This window comes from Myotis lucifugus, unplaced genomic scaffold, assembly GCF_000147115.1.
Source record: "Myotis lucifugus unplaced genomic scaffold, Myoluc2.0 scaffold_9, whole genome shotgun sequence".
NCBI classification, from domain to species: domain Eukaryota; kingdom Metazoa; phylum Chordata; class Mammalia; order Chiroptera; family Vespertilionidae; genus Myotis; species Myotis lucifugus.
Genome location: NW_005871057.1, coordinates 4,318,542 through 4,336,444, shown reverse-complemented (window position 1 = coordinate 4,336,444; position 17,903 = coordinate 4,318,542). Strand labels below are relative to the sequence as shown.

The window sequence follows — 17,903 nt, the reverse complement described above, 5'->3', positions numbered from 1 at the left end:
GTATATATATATATATATATATATATATATATATATATATATTTATACCTTTAATGTTCTGGATCAAAGAGGTTGTATCTATAGTTCTTTCCTCATTTCCATTACTTCTCCTGAGATAAATTGTATATTTTTGTATGATTCCATTAGGATTACGTGGGGGATGGAATGATATTTCAATCTCTCCAGAGGAAATATTTTTGTAAGCAATATTTTCTGGTGCACTATCAGGTACTAAAAGAAAAGAAAAAGAAAATAAATGTATAAAATAATTCCATCCTAAAAATCTATTCTGTTGAACTTCTCATTCATGAGCACTACAATGTGATTGTAATAAATATTCTAAATGAAGTAAGGTATAGGTAAATTATACACTAAAAAGAAAAATTTCATCTCAAAAGAAAATTCATACTATTATTTTATATAGTAACTAGAGGCCCAGTGCGTGAAATTCATGCACAGATAGGGTCCCTAGCGGCTGCCATCTGCTGGCCAGGGTCTCCCTTCACACCTGCCTTGGCCTAGTGCTGCCCGCTACCTGCTCCACCATCCCTCCGTGGTCCTGCTCTCGTCGGGGGCCCACCGGGGCCAGCAGCATCTCCACTGCTGCCTGCTGCCAGCACAGTGTCGCCCATGCCCACCATGTTCTGCACCATCCCCTGGTAGTCAGTGCACGTCTAATTCCTGGTCGGTCAAGCTCCAACCCCATGGGGACAATTTGCATATTAGCCTTTTATTATATAGGATGCATATAGGATGATATTTTTATGAAAATGCTTTTAACTGTATTAAGCTACCTTGCACTGCAGAACACAAGATGAAAGAAAGAGGATTAAAAAACACTTTAAAATGATTGTTTTTTATTAAATATATATAGTTAATAATTAGTTTAGTCTAAAACAAGATCTAATTAAAACACTGCATAAAATAAAAACATATTTTTCTTTTAATTACTTGCCAAGTTGACAGGAAAGTAAGAAAACAGTGGTGACCAAAAAACAAAATTCCTATCTAATAAAAGAGTAATATGCAAATTGACCATCACTCCAACACACACGATGGCCACCCCCATGTGGTCAAAGATGGCCACCACAAGATGGCCAGAAGGGGAGGGCAGTTGTGGGCGGCTGCCCCACGTGGACACAAGATGGCCACCACAGATGGCCAGCAGGGGAGGGCAGTTGTGGGTGATCAGGCCTGCAGGGGAGGGCAGTTAGGGGCAATTGGGCCAGCAGGGGAGTAGTTAGGTGTAGATCAGGCTGGCAGGGGAGTGGTTAGGGGCAATCAGGCAGGCAGGCAGGTGAGTGGTTGGGAGCTAGCAGTCCTTAATTGTGAGAGGGATGTACGACTGCCCGTTCAGGCCCAATCCCCCAGGCAGTTGGACATCCCCTGATGGGTCCCAGATTGGAGATGGTGCAGGCTGGACTGAGGGACACCCCCCTCCCTCGCCCCTCCCCTTACACGAATTTTGTGCACCGGGTCTCTAGTAAATAAAATAAAATAAAACAAACAAATAAACACAGTAAAATCAGTATCCTCAGAAGGAAGCTAGTACTAAAGCCAGCTTTGCCTTGGAGGATATTGGTTAATCCCAGTGTCTTTGAGCTTCTGTATTAATAGCTGGCCAGAGAAAGACCTGGATCAGAAGAAGGGTAAGGGACATCCTGCATAAAGAGCTATAACCCATAAGAATGCAATTTCAACCAGAACCATTATATGGGACAACTCTAGGGGGCACCTTGAATTCTTCTGCAGACTGCCATAAGATTCACCACAAGTGGTCACTCTTGGACTAGTGCAATGAGGTCTATTCACTCTCAGGGACTGGAGAGTGGAGAGTAAACCCACTGTACAAAAGAGGACAGAAAAGAAACTTTTTTCTCTTGCCACTCTTCTTGATAAAGAGGTAGGAAAGAAAGAAAAATTATGCAGTTGTGGAACTGCAAGTCTGTTCCTACAAACTTATGTGGCCCAAATCCTGCTGCATATACAGCCTGAAAAAAACTCTACTTCAGAATTTAAATTAAAACAAATCTGTAATTCTGAGTTGCTATCATTCAAAAGCAAATAACAAAAGTAAACATAAATTTCTGAAGAAACTCAACTTGGGCCACATAAATTTGCCACACATAAGTTTCAGGGAATATGAGTTCACTAATAAAATCACTAAACCCCTAAGCAAATTAGGCACTGACAGTTAAATGCTAGCAAAGAAAAAGGAAAAAATAATACACATATACTCACATACACACACTCAAAAACACACAAGACTTCAGCTATTGAACTTTCTATAGAATAAAGATATGGATGTTTAGTATATTTCAAGGAATAAAACATTTTTTAAAATATGAACAGATAATTCTTCAAATAATAATAATAAATAATATAAATAAGCAAGCAGGGTTGATGAAGAACCAGACAGGCTTTCTAGAACAGAAAAACAAACTAACTGTATTTAAAATTCTCTTGATATGTAAAAGATAGAGAGAAATTTAGTGAGAAATTTGATAGTATTGGAAAAATTATCAAAATGTAGCTTAGAGAAAGAAAATATAAGATATAAAATGTCAGTTAGATATAAAGGGTATACTAAGAAGATCTAAGATAATAGAATGAGAAGAGTTATTCAAAAAGATAATGGTTGAGACTTTTATTATATATAATATATATATTATATTATTTTATTATATATTATATATATAATATATTATATATTATAAATATATATATATATATATTTCAGAGAGGAAGGGAGATAGAAACATCAATGATGAGAAAGAATCATTGATCAGTTGCCTCTTGCACACCCCACACTGGGCATGTGCTCTGACCAGGATTCAAACCATGACCTACTGGTTCGTAGGTTGACACTCAACCACTGAGCCATGCCACTGGGCATGGCTAAGACTTTTCAAAATAATTGAAAGATATCAAACTTCAGATCAAGGAATTTCAGTAAATCTCAAGCAGAATTTTAAAAAAATCATATTTAGGCACTTCATTGTGAAAGTACAGTATACAAAGAAGAGAGATGGTCTTAAAAGCACCAGAAAAAGACATATCATCTATATAGGAATTACAATTAGACTGACAATTGAAATTAATTGAAAAACAACTGGAATTCTACAGCCAGAAAAATTAGTAAGATTTTCAGACAATCAAGAACAAAAAATGCCATCAACACAACCTCAATAAATGAAATTTTAAATAATGTACTCTCGAGGAAAAAAAAATTCCTAGAGATGAAAAACTGCTGCTGCAAAGATAATGTTTAAATATCGTCTGCACAAAACAATAACAATAATGGCTAATTTTGGAAATAAACAATATAAACTAAATAAGTAAATATTATTTTCATTAGAGTCCTGCTATTAAATTATTTCCTTTCAAAAGAAAAAATGAGCCTTTTATTCATATCCTAAATACCATGTACATCAATAGTGCTACTATTAAATTTAATAAAGTAGAGAAATAAAATTCTGAAGTCTTGAAAATGTAGATACAGTACCCCCCATGCCAATTATTACCTGCTATGAAGTGTATTGTATCTAAGTCAGACTTCATAGAAAAAAAATTGACCTAAGAATATTGATAGTTCTAAAATTTTGGGAAGGTTTGTAAATCAGAACATAATTTGATGTAACAATATATAGCAATGTAATCCTACTATCCCTTCCCAAACATCCAAAATCTACTCAGAATGCTTTGTTAACTTTCTGGCATTCAGTGAAATCTTGGACCTGCTGAGAACACATCTTAGCCCAGGTGGGTAACAGGTAGCCATTTGTTTTTCTGCATAATTTCTATAACCACAGGACCTTGGAGTTGAATAGTTGTATTTATTGCTCCTCTTTGCCATATTCAGATCTTTTCTCCTTCCTTCCTCCTGAAAAATTTTGAGCTACACTTTCTTAAGTTATCTACAGTTATCTAGTGACACTCTGCCACTTCTCCAAACATCTTAAAAAATTTACCACCTGGTTGACTGACTTCCTCTCTACCACTCATAGAGATGTCAACATTGATGCAAATGATCTATCCAATTTCCTGGTGTCATATCACTAACCAATTACATGAGCTCTCATGTTACTGTACTGTCAGTAGCATTTGACATAGGAAATAAATTCCTTCTATTTGAAAATGATTATTCACTTGCCTTCCAAAACATGATCTTGTCCTGATTTTTTTTCCTACCTCACCGGCCACTTCTGCTTAGTCCTTGACTTGCTCCTCCTTGACTTCCCTAATTATACAATTATGATGCCCCCAGGACATAATTATATGCTTTTTTTCATCTTTAGAACATACACCCTAATGTGACTTTATCTCATCCCTTGACTTTGAATATCAGAGATATGGTGGTGCCTCCAATTTATGTATTCAACTCTGGATTCCTTCCCTGACTTTCAAACATATATCCAACTGCTTTCATGATAGTCACTTGGATATTTCAATCATATTCAAAACAAAACTACTGAATTTCTCTAAACTGACCTTCTTCCTAACTTCCCCATCTCAGTAAATGGTGCCATCATTTCTCACCCAGATATGCAGATCAAAAAATAATCCTGACTTATCCCATTACTCCCAAATCCAGCATATTCAGCAGCAGTCTCCTAAAACTACAAATCGGACCAGGTTCTTGTCTCATAATTCTCTAATAGCTTCCCATTAAAACTAACCAAACTTCTTATATTGGTGCCCAAAAATATGCATGATCCACTTCTGTCTCTCTCTCCTCATCTGCTAAGCTCCCCTTCCCAATAACTCATACCCCTTGAATGACAGAAATATTCTGTTCTTCCTCAACTACATAAAGTATCTTCTCACTTCAGGAAGTTGGCAATTGCTATTCCTCCTTCTAAAACACTTTTCTTTCTTATCCTCATCTAATTTAATCCCATAAGTTATTAATATTTCTGGGTATATGTAACATCTTCAGAGAGGCCTTTCTCATTCCTTTATCTCAAATAATCACTCCCTACTCTGTAACTCTGTCTCTTCTCTCCCTCATAATTTTTCTTCATAGAACACACCACTATACATACACCTTTTTCCTGTGGCCCTTCTAAGAATGTTAACTTCCAGGAAGTAGGAATTTTGTCTTATTTACTGTTGTGTTCATGTTGTAGTACATGATATGAAGTGTATACAAATCTGCTCAATTAATGAATAAATATGTTCAACATGACAGAAATGTATTAAAATCAAGATTGAAACTCACAGCTAAGGAAAATAAGTAAAATTGAATAGCTCTTTAATAGTAAGAAAAGGGGAATTAGTGATGCTATGCTTGAATTTGATAGCTCAGTATAACTTCTGATTTTGAAAAATTATCATTGTCACTTTCTAAGTTGTCCCTCTGGAGTTTCCTGCCTACCGCCAGTAGTTAGGATATAAATATGCCTCTCTGACCCAGGATGATATTCTTTGCATTTTTATTGATTAATCCTGAGAGGATACCAGTGGCAGGAAAGTGAGAAGCTAGGAAAATTTCTGAGCAAGTGGAATAGGGAAACTGAGGCAATAAAATTAAACAAGGGCAAACAATTTGAACAACTTTTAGCCAGTTGGTGAACCACAAGACCTTATCTTCCCTAACCAAGGACATTTAGAGCAAATGGTTTATACCTCCCCTCACTAACCATAGAATAGATAGCTTAAATCATCCTGGCCTGGGAAAATAGAGACCAAAGACACAATTAATGCTATTTGTGCCAGCTAAACCCAAGGATAGATGAAGTCAGGGGAACAAAAAACAAAAACCCATTAAAGCCAGACAGGTCCAAGTTAAAAAGTAAAACAGTAAAATGGACCAAAGAATAATCCCAAACTCCCTTATACACTCATCATCAGATGGTTGTTCTTGAGCACATCCTGCTTCAAATAACACCTGAAGACTATTAAAAATTCTAACTTCCTCTTTTGCAAAAAGAACTAAATTGGTGGCTCAATAGCAGTAAACATGATCCAGGAAAAATCACTAACATAGATTCCATTGTCCACCATTTCCATCCAGCTGGAGAATGCAGAGACCGTGAGAGTACCCTAACTTAGGAGAGAGAACTAGGAATTAGGAGCATGGACACTGAGCTCTATGCACTATATTTAGGTCTCTTTTGCTTCTAGTATAAAGATGACCAAGTTGTATTCACCCAAGTGGGTGAGCTAGTGAACCCTGTCATAATTGTTTCTCACTTCTCTATTTTTCTCACTAGATCAGGAGTCTTGAATGGCTGTCAGGAGACTTAGCTTCAAGTCTGAACATTACTTCTCATTTACTATGATTTTTGAGAGAAATTCTATTAAAATACTAGTGGCCTGGTGCACAGATTCGTGCACATTGAAAGGAAATTAATTAGAAGAAATATTTTAATATCGCTATTCGCCCTTTCTCTATAATAGAAGTGTCAGAGATGGAAAAAAAATTAGTAAAATGTATATGAAAATAATATATAAATTGATTAATAAGTAAAAAATAACAACATGATATAACAACACAAAGACATGATATAAAAACAAAAAAATGATGATAAAAACAATGACTGATAAATTGATTAAAGTTATTCTCCCTGTATAGCACATTAAAAGTAAAAACACTTTCAGAGTGCTTGACCAATTTCCATTGTGATGAAGTATTTACAACTTTAACTTTAACGTCATATGCTCTTTGAACTTGAGAGAAAGCAACATATAACTGACCATGTGTGAAAACAGGTTCAGGTAGGAATATTCCTACTCTGTCTAGAGTTTGTCCTTTTGATTTATTAATAGTCATTGCAAATACTGGCATCATGGGAAACTGTCTTCAAATTAATTTAAATGGGAGGCCAGTGACAGATGGGGACAAATATTGTGCATGTGCGAGTCAACATTTATTTTTAAATTGCCAGTGAGTGTCATATGTACCAGCCAGCCAGCCGGTCAGATGGACAGATGGCCAGTCACTTAGCCTTTTATATATATAGATTCCTAGGTCTCCTCATCCATAAAATAAAGGATTCTGTATATTTTCTAAGACACCTGACAAAACTAAAATTCACATTTTAAATTACATTTCAAGTTAAATTCTTATATTCACTTATGACTTGTTACTATCCCTACCTGAGAATTAAACTCATACAATAAATAATGAAATAAAAGTTGAATTTACTTTTTAATATTAAGTAAAAAAAAACTGCAAGCATGTGATAATTAGAAAACAAAAAAATGATTTTTATAGAGTCATAAAAATAAGGTGTACTTGATGTTGTGACCAATTAAATAGTGAAACATTTGATAAATGTTCATGAATATGGCTATTGTTTAATATCACAACAGGATTTTTAAAGTTCTTACTTTCCTTTCTAATGCTGTTCAGAGCCCCAAACAGTGAAATATCACTGCAGAAATGAACAGGAAGATCAAGATATATTTATCACTTAGCAGCTTTACTGATGGTTTCTAAACCAGCATTATTGTGAAAGGAAATGGGCTTTATAGTTAGGTGGATTTGGGTTCCAATTCCAGCTTCATCACTTACCAGCTAGATAACCTTAAGCAATTAAATACCCACCAATTAATATTAACTTTAGGTGGGTAAAATTCATTTTATCTAAAGTGGTATATTCCCACTAGGGCTTGGCATATTATAAATATTTATTGAAAAGATGAACCTCTCAGATCTCCATTTTTCATTAGGCAATGAAGATAATAATACCTTCATGCTCTATTCCAAAATAAAAGGCAATTATTATGAAATCCAATAGCAAAGCCATGGTACTTTCCAGGTGCTTAAAATATGCTTATGCTTTTCTCTCCTTGAACCAGTGTAAAAGGAAATAAAACAAGGCCTGGTAAAAAGCAAATACTAATATTTAAGCACCATATCTATAAAAGCAATGAAACATGATGATATGTAGTTTAATATCAATTAGATTTCACTTTGGGGGAACTCTTGATGATAAAAAATGCTCTTTTCATCACTCTCCTGTTTCAGCAATTATAACCTATGCTATTCTCTATGGACACTATAAAGTTGCTCCAATGTATGATTATAACCATAAACAACAAACGGACATCATCAGGCAAAATGTCTTCCTTTGTGCTGTTGGCTCTTGCATTGGTGAAACTGAAACACAAGTAACTCCTTGCTTGCGTTTTTTCCTTTAGATCAGATATCCCCTCATATGGCTTCCATAAGGTCCTCCTGCCCATTCCACCTGACTGCTTAAGACCTAGGTTAAATGCTACCTCCTCCATAAGACTTCCCCCCATATACCCTTTCTGTGCTCCCACTCTACACCTCTCTCTACAGACATACCTCATTAGAGTATAGGAATCAATCTTATGAGTGTGTCTCTGCTTTTACCTAATTTGAAAGCAAGTAGTTATTAATTCACAAATTTACAGGGACATTGAAAAACATCTTTAGTTTTTTAAGCCTTTCATTTGTAAAATTTGCTGATCTTTATTTTAGAGTCCCTTATATGCAAATCAGATTTTTTAAAAATGTGCATGGCAAGCCTTTTTGTACTCATTTACAAAAAAAAAAAAAAAATAGCCTGGCTAGTGAAGCTCAGTGGTTGAGCATCAACCTATGAACCAGAAGGTCACAGTTTGATTCCAGTCGGGGCATATGCCCAGCTTGTGGGCTCGATCCCAAGTGGGGGCATGCAAGATGTTTCTATCTCTCTCCCCCTCTCCCTTCCTCTCTGAAATCAATAAAAAAAATGTTTTTTTAAAAAGCAAAAAAATTCCTGGATTATACAAAATGAAATAATGAGGGGTTTTAGTTAAGTAAAACAAAAGCAATATAGCAATTGTCAGCCACATTCATTACTAGGCATTATTAAACAAACAAATAAAAAACTTACCAGTCTCAGAAGTCCTTACAGAGAGTAAGGAAGATAACTGATTGCCATGACCCAATCTGGTGTATGACCTCACAGAAATGTTATAGAGGGAATAAGGTTTTAAGTCCCTTAAAATTATGTGTGTTGTTGAGGTGTTCTTCATAAATAAGGAATCCATATTTTTATAGAGAACTTCATAAGCAACAATAATCCCATTGGGTTTCTCAGGTGGTAACCACTTCAGACTTATTTCATGTGCAGTAACATCAGTAACTTCCACATCTTGAGGTGATGATTCTGGTTCTGGGGGAAGAAAAGAAAACTCTAAATACTTGTATTTTTTCATGTTTATTACTTCAGCTACTAAAGGCAGCATGAGGTAGATGGCAGTGAGCAAGCAACACCGCTTGCTTTTTTCTATTAAAACTGCACCAAATAGTCTTACCATCTTCCAGAGTTCTCACAAAGATGTCATTTTCTTCAGACAAAGAACTTTCTCCAACATGAGTTGAGGCGGCCACCCTCATCTTATATTTGGTGTATTTCTTTAATCCTATAAAACCAACAGGCAATTTGTTTAATTTTCTTTAAATAACACTTAGATTAGTGCCATTTGACATAGGAATAGTGAAAATAATTTATTTCGGAAACTGATTCCTCCAGTCACTTTCCCTATAATCCCAATCTCCCAAACATCTTTAGGCTTGAGGATATCCCCATGTTGGTGATGTTTTAGTTCGTTCCTAAAATACTAAGGAAAGATTTAAGGCTGAAAAATAATTTTGGCACACTGCAAGGAGTATACTAGTAGTTGACTTGGCACAAACACTGGATCAGCTGATTTACTTCACATTCATTCCTTCAATAATCCTGAGTTATTTCAATATACAGACAAAATTTCTTGGGTTAAGTATATTCCTAAGATACTTGTGATCTTATGATTTTACTTCTTTGTAGATAAATATAAAGGAGAACACATTTAATCAAGGTACTTCTTCACATATTTTGTAAGATCTCCATGGCAGCACAGCCCAGCTAAATGTGGAATGATGAAACACGTGTCCTGCAGGGCTTAAGGCAGAGAGAGATGCATATGTTCCATCAGAATAGAAATGTTTTTTAAAAAGCAAAACTTTGTTCTACCTGTTATGAGAAAGCTGTTATTTAGAGTAGTCATCTGGAATGCTGTGTTTGTATCCAGTTCCATTGCATAAATTGTATAATGAGTTATTTTTCCATTGGGAAATTCTGGAGGATCCCAATATAACAAAATAGATGAGGAACTAATATTTTTATAGTTTATAATCTGAATGGAGCTTGGCACTTGAAAAGAAGAATGAACAATTAATATGCAAGAAAAGAAAGCGGATTACAATGTGCAAGAGCAGCACTTGCAGGTAATTATTTCCAAGGAAATACACCCTTACCTTGTTCAAGTGTCCTAACATGGAGAACCGTTGGTGGTCCTTCTCCCATGATGGTGAAAGCAGATACACTAATCATGTGCTCAGTGAAAGGTACGAGTCTCCTGATAACGTAAGACAGCTGTTCGGCAGCAATGTCAGTGATATACTGATTCCATGTAGTTCCTATTGGAAATAAAATGTTTTTTAAAACGTGTTTGGGTTCACGATCAAAATTATGTTTGCTCACACAGTGAAATCTTAAACCGGATTCCACATACTTCATTAATCTCTCCATTCACTCCTTTATGTGAAAGGCAGATGTATAATTAATAATAAATATGCTGAGTCCTCCCCAACAATATCTATAGACATGTTATGCTCATAATACAGCTTTGCTAGTTATTATGTTATCCTGGAATATGAGATTAGTGTTTTGAAAAATATATAACTTGCTAAAAGGGACTGGCTAGGATTTTTGTTTTTTCTGAAAAGACAGACTAAGCAATGATATCAAATTGAGACTTTTATTTGAACTCAAAATTCACTATACCTTCACTAAAACCAGTAGTATTTTAAAGCAAGCATGTTTGGGTAACTGATACTTAAATCTGTCTGAACAAGGATTTCAAATAGTGTTGGATTTTTATTTATTTATTTATAACTTGTGGTTCCAATGATGCTAATTACCAATTAGGCCAAACTTGAAGTGTTTAAGGAAACATCTGTATCAGAAACTGTGGGCCTCTTAATTCCTAGTGTTGCCCCCAGTCATCTCTGCACAGAAAAAATGAATAAATCAGTAAATAAAATAAACATATACTGAAGGTAATGTGATATTTTGACTCAGTATACCATCAATAAAGTAACACTTTTAATTTGCAACAGGACAAATATCAAATCAGAGAAAAGGAGAAAATGTTCTCACTTAGCCTTTCAGAAAAAAAAGAGAGAGAATTTAAATGGCTGCTCTCTAACCAAGTACTTTTAATTTGCTATATATGGCACTCTCCTTTTAGAAACAATAAGATCCCCTGACCCTGAAGAGCAAGTGTACACCCTAATGACATCACCACGTCGTTGGGGCACCTACACCTGTTTATCACTTGCATGCACTCGAGTTGTAACTTTCTGACCTATTTACCTTTAGTGACATTTGAAAACCTATTAGTCAAAAGCTGCAGAGTTTGTGAGGCCTGTAAATGATTTGAAGATATGTTCATCCCTCCCCATCACACCTGCTTTGGCAACTGTAATAACTGATTGTCTATGCAGCTTGGCCAAAGACTCTAGGGTGCTACTTTCTCTGGGAGGAAGGTCAAATGGGTTAGAAGGGGCCAGCTCCTGCCTGTGTGGCATTTCCATTTGCTGCATGAGGCTATCCAACAGTTAAAGAAGAAAAAAATCTGACTCCAGCCCATGAACCATTAATAATTTGGCTGAACTCCAAGCTGAGGTTCATATCTGTACTCTCTAGCAAGCACTGGTGGTTTCAATGCATTTGATAGAACATAAAAACTGTACCTACCAACTGGTAAATGCTGGTCTTCAGCTCTATTCCTCACAGGAAAGTTATTATGTGGATGACTGTTATACATAACTGAAGCAATCGCATACAGGTCAGAAGATATCTCTGCTGAGCCCTCAAATAATTCTGCCATTGACTCTACTACGTTCACAGTTTCTGGAGTGAGCGGGTTGTTTATATACTGTAATTAAAAATAGGTATTTACAAAAACCGCTTATAACCATTATATTAACAATGACTTCATTCAAGTATTAAGAAACTTTGGAATTACCCTTTTTGAAAAAGATATTATTTCCATGACTCCTGTCTCCTTTATATTCCAAAATTTTATTCTGAAGCTACTAAAATCTCACATGATGTTACACACTGATCACTCCTGTGTCTTAAGAGACTAATACTGGATTGTGGGAAGAAGCAGATATTTGTTTCTGACTTCAGTTGTAAAATTCAAAATCCTCATGCAAAGACTCCAGGACTAAAATATTTTAATTGTCCCCCCCCCAAAAAAAAGATAAGTATTCTAGGAATACTGCCTTATACCAGGTGTGAGAGGCCTGCATGACTGCTTAATACACGTTAGGAATAGGAGTTTATCTATGATGGAGTGTAGTTGCAGACATGAACAAAACTGCATGGCAGTGGTTTTCAAACAGGTTCACGGTAGACCTACCTATCCAAGGCTCTGTCCCTAAGGGATATTTTAAGTAACTGTGATTGTTCCTAGAGGCATAATGTTCTTCACACACATCAACTTCACCAAAGTGGCAGATATTGAAGTAAAAAATATTAGGAACAGGTTACGAATATTTAGAGGTTTTTGTTGGGATAACAAAAACCCCCACACAGCATAGCTGATTGAAACAGAATGAAAAAAGACTCTTTTGGCCAAATAGTAGTGGCTATTTTTCATGGATTGTCAACCTTGAAAATAAAATTAAATATTAATCGAAGAAAATGTTGCCTTAATAACCAAATGCAATGTTTGGACTTTGGATTCTAATTACAACATATCTACCAATACAGACTTTGAAGATAATCAGGAAAATATGAATATGGTCTAGGTATTAGATGATACCAAAACAATGTTAGTAATTTTGTTAGTTGTGGTAATGGGATCATTGAATGAATTAAAACATCCATGTTTTTTAGAGATTTGCACTTAGACATGTAGGATCAAAATTTATTTTAAAATATGTTCACAAAAGTAGCAATAACAACACAAGAGAGCTGAGGCAAGAATGGGAGAATGTTGACAATTACTCAATCCTGGTGATGGGTAATTGGGAGTTCATCATTCTCTTTTCTCTCCTTTTATGTCTGCTTAAATTTTCCAAAATAAAATGGTTTTTAAAAGAAAAAAAAAGTTTTTGTCTATTTTATTTCAAGTTCTGCTTCAAAATTCACTGCTAAAACATTTTATTTAAAAAAAATAAAATTACCCTATTTATTCTCAATTATAAATTTCTCAGGATTTATAAGTCATAATATAGGTTTTATTTATTTATAAGCTTTGGTACAGTTGTCTTTTAATTATCTTATATGTTTAGGGGTTGTCTTTACTCACAGAAACAAAACCAAGTTTTTAATTCCTTATTAATATAAAGCACTTAGTATTTTCAAAAAATAGATGCTCAAGAAAGAAAAATCTCAGGAAAGCTAAACATTTTAAGGCAGTTTATTTAATTATCGACAAAGGTCATTTAAACATTAACTTTTCTGAGAGATAAAATAATGGAGAAAAGATTCAAGAAAATTTTCAGTTCTCCAAATAATATTTTTGAGATAAAATTATCTAAATCTTGTTACACCTTTATCCAAAAAAGTATCGTGATAAAGAGCAGGGGGACACGTATATGATCCATTCCAAAATGTGTGATTAAAAACTCTGGAGAGGGAACCCTATAGGGGACAAGTGAAAGGTCTTCTGTCTCCCAAGGATTCACTTCAGCTCTGCCTCCACAAAAAAATCAGGGAGGGCATGAAGCACAAACACATAACTCAGAGATGCTCTGGTATTTCAGTCGATAGTTTATGCCCAACCACACAGCTGTTCCCACTATTAATCAGCCCCTCTGAAAATCCACTGTGTACAAACTACTATAGAAGGTACAATGAGGTAGTACAAAGAATTTCGCCCTGAACAATTATTTTGCATTAAATCTCTCTATATGTATACCCATGTCAGATAAATTATTGAAATTAAACCCTAGCATCCCATCAATTAACTAGGCTAAGCATCTCTCTTGATATACTGCCGCTTCAAGGTAAGAGTTGACCTGAATACTCTATCTGCAATTCTCCCAAATTCTGGTATTCATTGGAAAGGCCCTCCTTAACTTGGGCAATGATAAGAACATTGGGTTCTTCGTAACCTAGAATGTTACTAATTATCATGAAGTGTGCCACTTGTGGTATTTCTGATATTTTGCCTCTATAAAAAAAACCCCACTAGATTCTAATCTGTTTTTAATAGATGAAAAAGAAAAAAAATTAAGAGCAAAAAATGATGGGAAAGAATCAGAACTTAAGGAGTAATGGGAATGGACAGAGAAAAGCAGAAGTAGAAATAAAGGAAATCTGAGGCAGAGGAAAATCCATTGCAACTTCCAAAAGTTTGGGACTCACTGAGTTGGCCTAAGGTTCTCACCCTCAGCACTACTGACATTCCGTGCTAGGTCATTCTTTTTCTAAGGAGCTGTTGTGTGCACTGTGGGCGGTTCAGCAGCATCCCTGGTCCCTACGCACTAGAGGCATCCTCCTAACTGACAATAAAAAATGTCTTCAGAGATTGCCAAGTGCCTCCTGGAGAGCAAAATCACCCCCAGCTGAGAACAACCGAGTCAGGGAATGTCACAATTCATCAACATGAAAGGACTCTTATAAGCTACCCAGGAATCTTTGGAATTTTTGTGAAAGAATTAGGAGTCCTTAGAGTTAAATTCCAAAACCACCTGAATAAACCAACCTGAGTCTACATGTAATATTCTTCATTATAGTTAACCTGATTTTATTTAAAACAAACCCTAAATATATAGGTATCTATATAGCCTGAATTATATCTACCAATTTAGACTCACTCAAAGTTATGCTGAATTAATAACAATTTATTCTTAAGAAATGCTTCTATATTTTATAATAGACTATAACATTTATGTTATCTATTATGAAGCAATAGTAAAAAGAAAAGTTTACAATTAGCATATGTTTGACATCTCCCAACAGATACCATATCATTCTGTACATTATTTGGGTGAAAAAATCCTTAAGGCTTGATTCTGTTTATGTTCCTATTGCTCAATAAAATAAACTTACCTCAAGCAATCCTAAACAGCTACTGAATCCTGTTCTCAGCCTCATTCCATAGCAATTGGCCAGCATTTAGCTGGAAAACATTAATAAACTCGAAAAATATGTACTTGTATGAATCTCAGAAATTGTAATACTAGGTAGCAAGATGGTATGTAGCAAGATGGTATCTTCCAGAAGAAAATGTCCCAGAGTTCTACCATAAGAATAAGTAAGAAACCTGAGTGTGAAAGGACAGATGAATTTAGGGTACTTCAGGCTTCAATCTCAGTAGAATGAATCCTCCAAAGAAATTAATTTTGTTCATTGCATTGATAGAAGTAGAAAATCTACACCGAAGGAGAAATTAATTATGTTCAAGTTGATTCTAGTAAAATGATATACGGAATATTGTGTTCAGCCAAGTTAAGAGGCTCATTGACAAACAGGAAAATATATACAGGAGCATAATCAATAATAGGAAGGACCTAGAAACCATGACTAAAGATGTTTCTCATCAGTCTTCAAATGATAAAAAGTTAAATCAATATGTATTATTGTTACTACTTCACATACTAACATTTAAAGTTATTATGTGTCAAATACAATATTAAACACTGTTGCCCATGAGCTGTCACTTCATTATGGCATAAGGATGTAGGAGATGGAGGCAGAGGCAGTGGAAAAAGAAGAAGAAGGAGGAGGAGGAAAAGGAGGAGAAGAAGGAGGAGGAGGAGGAGGAGGAGGAGGAGGAGGAGAGGAAGAGGAAGAAGGAAGAAGGAAGAAGGAAGAGGAAGAAAGAAGGAAGAGGAAGAAGAAAGAAGGAGAAGGAAGAAGGAAGAAGGAAGAAGGAAAGAGGAAGGAGGAAGGAGGAAGGAGGAAGGAGGAAGGAGGAGGAGGAGGAGGAGGAGGAGGAGGAGGAGGAGGAGGAGGAGGAGAAGGAGAAGAAGAAGAAAATTTATGAACAATAAAATGCCAATAAATAAATATCTATCAATTGAATCAAAAAATCAAAATAAACAAACAAGCAATCTAATGAATAAAATAGAACCAGAGGCATGGAAACATGGAATAGACTGAGGAATCTCAGAGGGAAGTGGGGGAGGGGGTGGGAAGAGATTAACCAAAGATCTTATATGGATACATGCATTACCCATGGACACAGATAGTAGGGTGGTGAAGGTGGGATGGGAACCCAGGAGAGGGGGGCAATGAGGATGGAAAGGGGGACTTCTGTAATACTCTCAACAATAAAGATTATTAAAAATTAATTAATTAAAATATTTTAAAAAATTGATGAATGGTTAAAGAAGAAGTGGTGCATATGTACAATAGAATATGACTCAGCCATAAGAAAAGAGTGAGATCTTGCCATCTGTGACAACAAGAATGGACTTAAAAGGTATTGTGCTGCGTGAAATAGGTCAGACAGAGGAAGATAAACACCATATGAATTCACTTATGTGTGAAATCTAATGAACAAAATAAATGAAGAAGTAGACCAGAAACAAATTCATAGATACAGAGAACATTTTAATGGTTGCTAGAAGAGGTTGGGGGAATAGGTAAAAAAGGGGATTCCGAAGTACAAATTGGCAGGTATAGAAATGTCATGGGGATGTCAAGTGCAGTATAGGGAATATAGTCAATAATATTGTAATAACTATGTTTGATATCAAATGGGTACTAGATTTACCAGGGTGATCCCTTTGTAAGTTATATAAATGTCTAATCACTGGATTGTACATCTAAAGCTGATATAAATTTGTACATCAATTGTAATTGAAAAATCTTATATAATAAAGAGCTTATATGCAAATAGTCATCATACCCTTACACCATCACGCCTTAACTGCTCAGACACTCAACACTGGGGAGAGGAATGAGGACCAGGCAGACACAAATGAGCTCACAAGAGAGGAATGGGGACCAGCTAGGCACAAATGAGCTCTCAAGAGAGGAATGGGGACCAGCCAGGCTGCAGCCCGGGAAAGGGACAAGCCACTCACCCCACGGTCCCGGGTGCCAGCGGCTGAGCCTGCACCTGCGCCCTGGGAGAGGGACAATCTGCACGCCCCAGCCCAGGAGAGGGACAAGCTGCACATCCCGCCATCCCAGGCACCAGCGGCTGTGGCCCAGGAGAGGGACAAGCCGCCTGCCCCGTGGTCCAGGGCACCAGTGGCTGTGCCTGTGGCCTGGGAAAGGGACAGTCTGCCTGCCCCGCAGTCCTGGGCGCCTGTGTCTGTGGCCCGGGCAAAGCCACCTGCCCATGGTGCCTTGTGGCTGCAGTCGACCCAGGCTAAGCCGGCCCGGGTCCTGGGTGCCTACGGCCGGCCAGAGGGAGGGAAGCCCAGGTCTCAGGTGCCCGTGACCAGCTGGAGGAGGGAATCCTGGATCCTGGGTGCGGGGTGTGGTAGAGGTGGTTAGGGATGATCAGGCCAGCAGGGGAGTAGTTAGGGGCAATCAGGCCAGTAGGGGAGCAGTTAGGGGCTATCAGGCAGGCAGGCAGAGGTGGTTGGGGGGGGGTGTCCCAGATTGGAGAGGGTGCAGGCCCCCTGTGAATGAATTTTTTGCACTGGGCCTCTAGTAAAAATATATTTTTTAAAAGAGTGACTGGAAGAAAAATGTCATCCTAAGACAGGTGCCAACATCAAGGAAAAGGATAAGCCCTGACCGGTATGGCTCAGTGGATAGAGCGTCGGCCTGTGGACTGCAGGGTCCCAGGTTCAATCCCGGTTAAGGGCATATACCTTGGTTGCGGGCACATCCCCAGTAGGAGGTGTGCAGGAGGCAGCTGATCGATGTTTCTCTCTCATCGATGTTTCTAACTCTCTATCCCTCTCCCTTCCTCTCTGT

The 17,903-nt window shown here is 36.8% G+C and overlaps 1 protein-coding gene across 1 annotated transcript in view; it reads right to left on the bottom strand.

The window, feature by feature from the left end:
* PTPRQ (protein tyrosine phosphatase, receptor type Q) overlaps positions 1-17,903 on the bottom strand; it is a 202,239-nt gene that overhangs the window by 153,182 nt on the left and 31,154 nt on the right. The window contains exons 11-16 of the mRNA XM_023749759.1: positions 11,763-11,943; positions 10,259-10,420; positions 9,975-10,154; positions 9,277-9,384; positions 8,853-9,134; positions 49-231 (exon numbers count right to left, since the gene is read on the bottom strand). Coding sequence (XP_023605527.1) covers positions 49-231; positions 8,853-9,134; positions 9,277-9,384; positions 9,975-10,154; positions 10,259-10,420; positions 11,763-11,943 — 1,096 coding nt within the window. The remainder of the gene's footprint in view (positions 1-48; positions 232-8,852; positions 9,135-9,276; positions 9,385-9,974; positions 10,155-10,258; positions 10,421-11,762; positions 11,944-17,903) is intronic.